At 29.9% G+C, this 10,569-nt stretch overlaps 1 protein-coding gene across 1 annotated transcript; it reads right to left on the reverse strand.

Annotated features, from left to right (window-relative positions):
* Positions 1-9,495: 9,495 nt before the first annotated feature.
* Positions 9,496-10,569, reverse strand: LOC135925915 (D(2) dopamine receptor-like). Its single transcript, XM_065461493.1, has one exon. The coding sequence runs from the start codon at positions 10,567-10,569 to the stop codon at positions 9,496-9,498; it is 1,074 nt and encodes a 357-aa protein (XP_065317565.1).

Genomic DNA, 10,569 nt, shown 5'->3' on the forward strand with positions numbered 1-10,569 from the left:
CAATTCAATTTTTTTAGGCTAAAAAGCCACCATTAGCGATGGTCAAAGTTAGGTTTTTTAACAACACTACTATTTTTACGATCATTTTAATATATTTAAAAAAAAAAATTTATAAGTACCAAAGATATTCATTTTCTCATTTCCATTCCTTTTAGTATCAATTCATTCAATACATTGATTTGTATATCGAATTAACTGGATTTGGGCTAAAATGGCTTTTTGAAAAGTTTATTTTTTTTTGTGAAAAAAAAATGTAAAAATATTTATTGTATAATAATAATATATAATATGTGTATAAATATATCTTTTTTATAAAAATATTTTTTTTTTCTTTCCAATAAAAAAAAATTATGATGTTGTTAGATTATTTACCTTTTTTAAAAAAACAATTAATTACGGATTGGGAGAAGGCAAATCTATGTTCTGGAGTAATTAAATATCAATCTATCTTTCTCTAATACGATCGGTTATATCTTGTTCTAGTCGTTCTAAGGAAGCGCGGGTGTATTGATTCTTTTTGTGGCCTCTTGGATATATAATAATTATAAGCGAATATCTAGAACAACGTTTGCTAAATGTTTAGCCTTGCTATTTGACACTATGTCTTGGTTGGTGACCTTTTTTTTAGAATTTACAGTGCGAGGGTGGGGCCCGAGAGAGTATGTATTGGGAGTATATATATATTACAACCGTTCCTGAGACGATGAAATAATCTCGATTGATCTGTTCATAACCAGGAACGAGATTTTTGAGTAAGAAAGATTGCTTCCAGAATATTGTCTACCAAAATATATTAGGTAATCCTGGAGATTTTACTCTTGTGATAGCAGAAAGGTAATGTTGTTATACCATCCTTGGCCAGTTCTGAAAGATTTTAGCCAAGTTTTTTAAGTCTCTATCATTAAGTTTAGGCTAAACTTAGACGTTTAAGTCTCAATTTTTTAGGGGATAATCTTGACCACGCCATATTGGAGTTGGTCAAAGTTAGGTGATTTAACATCACTACAGAAAGTTTTGGGCATCTAAGGAAATTTCGAGGCTTGGCTTAATATTACTTTTAGCAAACCTGAACTCTTTTTTAAAAGTTTAGAATTCTAAGGCATTAAGAGAAGAGAAGAGGAAAAAAAGAAACAAAAAATTTCTTAAAATTTAAATTTTTTTTTAAAAAAAAATATTCGTGAAAAAATCAATAAAAATCATTTTGCAATTTTCTTCATAATTTTTTCAAAATTTTCAGTTTTTACAATCTGTGTTTGTGTGAGGGTAATATTAATTTAATATGCTAATAATTTAATAGGAATACGTTTTCATATTTTTGTTTTTATACCAATTTTGTAAATATTTGGGGGACAAAAAAACATAAAATTAAAAAAGGAAAAATAAAACTTCAATGATTAAATATAAAGAAAAGTATTTAAGAGAGACATCGATTCTATAATCTTTGATGGAAATAGAAAAAAAATGAAAGCTTTACGAAAAAGACGAGTGTTACAAAGTCTACTTGTCAGTATTTGTTGTTGTAAAGAAAGGGATGAAAATAAATATTTAAAAATTTTGCTTCCAAAAAAATTAAGCTTTCATATTGTAATGTCATACGAAAATTTGATGAATACTTTTAGTCGAGTTAGTTACAGTAAAATGGAAGATTTTTCACAGTTATTTCGGGAAAAATTTTACTTTTTTTAAAAAATATATTAAAATCAATTTTTTAAATTAAATATTAAAAAAATGTCCAAATTCTTTTTTTAAATTTAATATAAATTGGGAAAAGTATATATATGTGTGGTGTGTGTTTCAATGTGTTTTTTGCGGCAATCTGTTATTTTTACAACTTTGAATCATATTTTTAGCACCTTTTTTTAAAATTAACATGTTTTTGGAATACCTTATCTCATGATATGTAGACAATTTTACAGCTAACCTTTGAGTCCGTTTATGATTTATATAAAAAAAAAATATATGGATTATTTAATATAAATTATATTTAAGTTTAAAAAAAGTTCTTGGAAAAATTGTTCTGAAATTCAAGATGGCAGGTAATTCCAACATGGCGGCTTACATTTCCAGAATAATCCGATTTTTTTAAAAAAACGCGCTCAAAAAATGAGTCAAAATTGTAAAAAAATAACACTTTTGGCGCTAAAAAAAATATATACTTTTAAGAATATTTCAACCATATTATTATTTGGAAAAAATATTATTGTTGATACGATAATTTAATCTTTTTTTTTGTTTTTTTATGAAAGTTTTTGAAGATATTTAACTTTTAAAGTAATAAATACAGAAATTTTGTAAGATTTTTGGATAATTAAAAATTAATGAAAGTTTTTTTTTCCCAATGGTTTAATTGCTGTATTTATTCATTATGTCGGTTTCAGATAGGTTATCGGTTCTAATCACGATATTTTTTTTTGGGGGGGGGGGTGGATATTGTTTTACACCTAATATTTACAGAGATAATAAAACAACAATTGATATTTTAGTAAATTTTTTGTCATTAGCAAGCTACCGACTTTCAGTTCGACAATCGATCAAATCACAATACTTTTTAGAACAACAAAAAATGAAGAGATTTATATTAAAAACGCCAGAAATGTGTGCCTTTACATGTTGTGCTATTATTTTTTCGATTCTAAGCCCACTGGTAAATTTAAATTTCAAAGAAACCTGTAATTTATAGGTTTACCTTACCAAATGTATTCCCAGCCTCTGTTCTCGGGCCGGGCCTGCAGGTCTCTACTAAATATATTCTATTTTCCGATATTTTTTTTCGTTTTAATTTTTTTTTTATTATAAAAATAAATTGTATATTTTTTTCAAATAATGATTTATAATTATTATAATCCTAATTTTTTTTTATATTAAATAAATGAGTTCAGTGAGTAACTAATGCGTTTATGAATGATATATAAAGTAACGTATTATGTAACTTGTTACTTTTGAAATATAACTTTAACCAATAATTAGTTACATTTCTAAAAATGTAACTTAGTAACTGTAAATAGTTATATTTCAAAAAAAACAACGCTAATATATATATATATACACCCAAATACAAAAAAAAAGCACTAACTAATATAATCATTTGGTCCTATAAATAATTTTTTCATATATATATGTATTTAACGCCCTCTTTTGGATATATATTTGTTAAAATTTAAATATATTCTTTTTATCTAAATAAAGGGGGGGGGGGCTAAAGAAGTAAATATATTATTTTATCTCTATCTCTATTATCATAATTATTTTCTAAAATTATTATCAGGTCTAAAATAATTATTATTGTCATTTCCATTTCTATCGTTAAAGTTTTTATCTTTATCAGACTTTTTATCGTTATTCATATAACTTATATTTATCAACATCTGATTTATCATTGATACTGTCTAACTTAATTCCTAGCTCTACCATTTCGTTTAAGTTTAAGTTAATGTTTTTACAAAATTTATATAAATTTTTCTTTTACCCTGAATTCATAACCAAGAGCGATTGCGATTGGGATGCAACGATTTTCATTATAGTGCAGTGCAAAACGTTATTAATTCAAAATGGTATCCACCCTCAAATTATTATTTTTTACAGAATGATCCTGAAGAGGAGAAGATTAAACCATCTTAATATTAATAAAACAAAAGAGGGCGAATTTTATGTCCTCTTTCCTTAACTATTAAAAAAAATGAGCCTAAATTTATCAACTATATGAGAATGTGCTAAAGTAATTTTATTCTATTTTGTCTATAATTCATTTTAATTTAGGAAACCTTTTATTAAATACTCAAACATGTAAAACCTTTATTACATACCAAATGTACCAACTTTATAAAACATCCTATAAGTGTTGAAGAAAAGCTTATGGTTTGTTTAAGGTAAAAATAAAGCAATTTATTATTTAAATATATTTTTTATTTAGGTATTTAGCAACATAAGGTTCATATAGTATTAAATCAACACTGCTATTCTGATTCATTCCATGATTATGCTTATATTAATATAAAATCCTATATTATAGATTTTTATAAATTTAATCATATCTTATTTTGTATGTTATATAAATACCTTGTTTTGTATTTTATATATTGCCATAATTGTTGCAAAATTTTTCAAAATCGTTAGTTAGTGCCGTTATCAGTAACTATAGTTTCAGGTATTCCATATAGCGAAATAGTTTTAAAAATTTCTCTTAAAGTAACATCAGTCGTAATATTTTTAAGATGAATAATAATTGGAAACTTGATGTAGGCATCGACTATTATCAACCAATTTTTTGTGAAAAACGGACCTGCATAATCTATGTGTATCCTTTCAAACGGTTTGGTTGCCGAAACCCGTGGTTTTTGTATCTTTATAGGATTATCATGATATATGTTACAATCGTCACAACTTTTCACTTCCATTACTATGCCATTGTTTATACCAGGCCACCACATGTAATCTTTGGCCTTTGATTTTTCCTGCTCCCAAGTGACCTTCATGTAATGAATGTAGTACATTAGAAAACGGAATTATGATTCTGTTGCTTTTGTAAAGACAATCCTTAATTATACTTAATTCCAATTCAATGTTTTTATAAATATTATTCATTATAGGCCTGTTGTTCTTAATATCATTTATGACTTATTTAATTCCATATCTTTCAAAGTTTCGTCACGAATTTGATTAAAATTAATAGGTAAATCCCCATATTCATTTATTATAGTGATATTTTCAACAGCTTCATCATGACATTCTTGTGATAATCTCGAGAGACAATCAGGAACAACATTATATTTACCGGCTTTATACTTTATATTAAAATCATATCCTCCTAATGTTATATTCCACTTCTGGAGTCTTAAGGACATAGTGCTATTATCCTTAAGACCCTTGGTAAAGATGTGAACTAGAGGTTTATGCTCAGTAATAATTGTAAATTTCGTGCCGATTAAGTATTCCGGAACCTCCTTATAGCGAACATAATAGCGAGAGCCTCACGCTCAATATTGGTATAGTTCATTTCGGATTTTAATAAAGTTCTTGACGCGAAAGCTATAGGTGTTTCTTTACCATCTTTTTCAGTATGAAATAATACAGCTCCTAAACCACATTTCGATGCGTCAGTGGCTATCCCTATAGGTAATTCAGGGTTAAAATATGTCAAAGCAGGTGGAAGACTAATCAACTTCTTAAGATCATTAAAAGTTTTAGAGTGTTCTAGGTTCCAAGCCTTTTTTTGTTGACAATTTTATACAGAGGATCGGCTGTTTCTGCAAAATTGTTCAAAAATTTTCTATAGTAGCCAACCATTCCCAGAAATGTTGATAATTCAGCAGCTAATTTTGGTTCTGGCATATTAATTATTGCTTCAATTTTGTCGTGATTAGCATGAATCCCCTTAGCGTCAATATCATGACCCAGGAACCTCACTTTGTTTTTAAAGAACACACTTTTATTGAAGTTAGGTATTAGCCCAAACGATGATATTCTATCAAACACTTTTTTTATGTTGTTAAGGTGGGCTTCATCGTTTTTCCCAGTTATAAGTAAATCATCAATATAAAATATGACGTCTTCCATGTCACCGAAGATTTGGTCCATGATCTGTTGGAAGATTGCAGATGAGGTCTTGAGCCCAAAAGGAAGTCTAGTAAATTGGTAATGTCCCTTGTGCGTAGATATGGTTAAAATATTTCTGCAACTTTTATCAATCGGGATCTGTATGAAAGCATTTTTAAAGTCAATCTTCGTAAATTTCTTTCCTTCTGAAAGTTTAGCTATTAGATCATTGATTCGTGGTAGAGGGTATCTGAAATATTCTAGAGCTGGGTTTACAGTGTCCTTAAAATCTGCACAAAGCCTAATGCTCCCATCATCTTTGTAGACAGCGGTAACAGGACTTGCCCATCGGACATCATTCACCGGCTCAATAATTTTATCATGTATCCATTTTTTAAGTTCATTGCTTACAAGATCAATTTTTGAATAAGGAATACGTCTGGGCGGTATAATTTTAGGTTGGGCATCTCTTCTTACATGTAACTTGACACTTGCTTTGTTGATTGGCCCATTAGTCAATTTGGATTCACACTCTTTAATCAATTTTTTTATTTCATCTTCGTAATTAGTGTCAATATTTGCTATAAATTTATTTAAAATATTTTTGAAAGCATTGATCCATGTACGACTCAACAAGGCATTTATACCTCGATTCGACGACTATTGCTTGTAAATATTTTGAGATACCTTCATAAGTCACTTTAACATGAGTGATGCCGATGATCTTGATTAAATATCCGTCATAAGCGATAAGTTGTAATTCGGATTTCTTAACATCTCAAATACCAAGTTTTTTAGCCAGACCATGAGGTATAATAGTATGTTTTGAGCCTGTGTCAACTTGCATACATGTAACAATATCGTTCACTTTTAAAGTAGTCATAAATGCATTATCTTTGTCATTGAGCATGTCCCCAGATATGTTGTTAACATTGAAATCGTATTCATCTTTGTTTCTCTTCAATAATTTCATCAATATTCATATTATAATCATTGTTATTGTATTGTATTTGCTTTCTTGTTGTCGCTACCTCTATAATTATTTGAGTTGTTGTTATATTGTATTTGCTTTCTCTGTTTATTGTCGCTACCTCTATAATTATTTGAATTGTTGTTATAAGATTGGTAATTGTTACGATTTCCGTCACCGTATTGGATTTGTTTTCTTTGATTATTATCATGCCACGTATTATTTCTACCATAATTAGATTGATTATTATTGTTGTAGCGATAGTTGTTGTAGTTATAGTTGTCATAATTATCGTAGTATCTCGAATTATTATTACCGTAATTCCTATCATTGTATCTAAAATTATTGTTGTTTAAAAATTTTTTTTTTTTAAAGAGAGGGAAATGTGAATAATATTTTATTTGCATATTTTAACCTCAGGATTGAAAATATTAATTTATAAATAAAAATAATAAACACTTAAAACGCTAAAAAATATATTGAACACTAAAACGCGAAAAATTAAAACGCTAAAAATATTATATATTCGCAACTTACTGATGATAATAACAATTTTGAAAAATGATAATAATAATAACTGAGTACTACCAAGCAAGCTCTATGACAAAATCATGATTTATGGAGACGACTTACGATAAGGATATCAAGCTTACGATTTAAACAAACCAACAATTGGGACAAGCCAACGATTACACTGACTTATGAAGCAACTTGATGACCAAAACGATGAACCACTTGGACAACAAACTCTCTATGACTTTTTAGATGAAATTATGGGAAGGCTTTTTTTAGAAGGGAGAATGTTATATTATAGAAATTAATATATATATCTCGGTTAATAAATAGTATACGTTTATAATGTAACGCACAATCATTTAATTCTGTTTATTAGGTATGTATAACGCGCATTCATTTAACTTATTCAAATTATATTTTTATTTTTGAGTGATACTTTTATTTTTATAACTTAACCTTTTTCTAATATTAATATTCTAATTTTAGTTGTAAAAAATATATGAATAATAGATTGAAAGAGAGAAATAAAAAGAGATAAAATAATATTTTTACTTTTTCTCCAAGGACGTCCTTCTTTTTTCTTCATTATGCCCCGGCTCTGGGTGGTGAACTTGAATGAGATAACTACCTAATCTATTGAGATGACCACCAATGCTTAATCTATTGAGATGACCTATGCCTAATCTATAGAGATGACCAGTGCCTAATCTATTATTGAGATGACCAATTATATTAAATCTTGCTTCCACCCGACTATTTTTATGGCTGACTTATCAAATTTTTTTAATATAAGAAATCGTTTGTTTTTTCCACGCCATGGATAAAGCCGCCATATTTAAATTTATTTTTTAAAATTAAATTAGCTAAATATTTACATGAAATTCATCAATCCACCAGCTGATCCTGATTGAATCTGAGATAAGTTTTGTTTTGTATACCAATAATCTTTCAAAATATAAAGTAATCTTTAAACATAATTCATACACAACAATAATATGAACCATGGTGATTATGTCCCACGTGCTTTAAGAAATATTTCCTTAATAAACGGATATAAAATTATTTGTCAGGGTAGACGAGGCCAACAGATGCCCTTCATCAGGTACCTTCTTTAACAACAATGAACCTGTTATGCCTCCTTCTTCTTATCCTGGCTCTTATTAATAGAATTAATTTGGAACCAATACCTTCAACACAGAAACAATCCCTTTAAATATATCTTCATGCCCAGATAATAACATTAATTCAACTTTTATTGCTGAGGCACAAGAATGGCTAGTAAAATTTATGAAAGATCTCCCCCCTTCCCACAATGGCTCGTATTCCAAAAGGTGCTAGAATTAAATTTTCACAAATTTCTTTTAGCTATTTTAACGGCCAGACCTAAAAAATTTTTTTTTTAAATATCCAGACCGGGCTAGGTAGGGTATAAAAATATTTTTTTTTAAATATTTTAAATCGCCAATTATATTAGCTATAAAAATTTAATTTTCTCATTGTGTTCCTGTTCAATAAAATTGGCTACACTCAAAATACACTCATTATTTACACTATGTGGAGATACGATAAATTAATATTAATTTTTTTTTTGATTTACCTCCTCACCCTATATACCTAATTATATTTTTTCCTTTCGTTTTTAACAGAGTTGTTAAAAGTTACTTTTTAAATGGATCTAGATACAGATACATCGTCTAAAATAATATATAGATATCGATATTTTAATCAAAAATCTATCTAGATACAGATACAGATATCACATTTTTATATCTAGATACAGGATCTAGATACTTGTATCGAGATCCTTTAACAACTCTGGTTTTTAAATTCTGGATGTCTCATTATTTGTTGATCCATCATCTTAGGTCATCCCTGATTCCGCTGATATCCCAGACTACACTCTCCTTCAGAGGGCCGGGGCTAGGGCGCGACACCTTAGTATATATATATATTATATTTCTTGCAACCTTTTGATAGAAATCGGTTTCCGGTTTCTGAAAAAAAAATTCGCCATTTTTTTTATTATTTAAATTATAAGATTAAATAACGTTATTTAACTAAGGGGTGTGTCACTAGCCATTACAATCTCGAAGGGGGGTGGGACTCAATCTTAAACTATCTTCATTTTCTTTTAGCTAACATTTACCCCCTTTTTTTTGGTGTTATAAAAGAAAAAAATTCGAAATTTTGAAGGGGAACTCTTCAAATTATTTAGGGTTGTTCGATCCCCTGCGACCCCACCCCTTAATGACGTCACTACCACCACTCTCGCTATCTTCGAAAATCGTAAATGATTAATAAACGTTAATTTTTTTTTTTTGGGGGGGGGGAACTTTTATTCTATTTAATATACATTTTGTAACTAATTTAAACATTGTAATTTATTCGTTCGAAACAACGAAATATGCAAACATTAAAATACGACATTTGAATAAACGAAAAATATGACGTATCCATCTCTCTATAAATTCAAAAATTTACTCCTCCAATATGGATCCGATGGTTGTAGTTGCGTTTTCAACGCGTGTTCCGAAACATTTGCATATGTACTTTTTAAATTTGTGATTCAAAAATCCGTACAGTATGGGATTTATGGCTGATTTGGCATATGACAGCCATATTCCGAGTTTGAATGCCCATAACGCGATACCCTTATCCGCTAACGCCTCCAACAAAAACACGATAGAACCTGGTAAATAACAAACAAACGCCAACGTACCAATGGCGAACATCATCCTCAAGAGGCCCTCGTTCCGTTTCCATTTTGTTAACGCGTTCGCTCTGACCGTTTGTTTGACTGTCAAAGTGGGAGTATCAGTTGGAATTTTCGTCACTTTTGGATGCACCAAGTTATTAAATGGAGGATGCGGGGATAACGCGTTAACCGCACGCGAACCTATTCGCAATACGAACCTCTTTCTCAGCCTGATTTTAATGAATATGGCCGCGTAGGCTGCCACTGTCAACGACAATCCGAATATGTAATAGAACACGACAAGACTCGCGAACAGTACTTTGGGAAAATCTGGCAAACAATGGAAGGTAGTTGAATTGATCTGGACCGATCCAAAGAATAAAGAATGAGTTCGGACTTCCTCTTTGATGAACAGGCCCATTTGACTCGGATTTATCGCTATGGGCAGTAAGATGGTCAGCCCCGGTGCGAGCCAACTCAGCGCTATAACTATGCTTACGTTCCTGCAGGAATACACGTTTCTGATGCCCTTCCCAAAGACTAACCCTATGTCCAAAAGGGCGGTCAATGTCACTGTGAATATGCTGACCAGGGTGGCTAGGGTGTCTATTATGACGTGAAAATAGCAGAGCGATACTGAGAAATTCCAATAGCTGATATGATTTTGATTGGCGGCTAACGGCATAGCGAATAATCCAATCAGGAAATCGGCCAGGGCTAAACTGAAAATGATGTAATTCCGCGTAACCCTTATACTCTTGTGGCGTAGGAAAAGTATCATGATACATCCGTTACCTATCATCGTTACGATCCCCAAAAACAGCGAAAACCCAAAAACGACCGTTGCCCCTACCAT

The sequence above is a fragment of the Gordionus sp. m RMFG-2023 genome, chromosome 3 (genome assembly GCF_954871325.1).
Source record: "Gordionus sp. m RMFG-2023 chromosome 3, tfGorSpeb1-WG-v2, whole genome shotgun sequence".
In the NCBI taxonomy this organism is placed as follows: Eukaryota; Metazoa; Nematomorpha; class Gordioida; order Chordodea; family Parachordodidae; genus Gordionus; species Gordionus sp. m RMFG-2023.

What these genes read in the sequence shown, in the direction of transcription:
- LOC135925915 (XM_065461493.1), bottom strand. Translation starts at nt 10,569, where the DNA reads ATGGTAGGGGCAACGGTCGTTTTTGGGTTTTCGCTGTTTTTGGGGATC.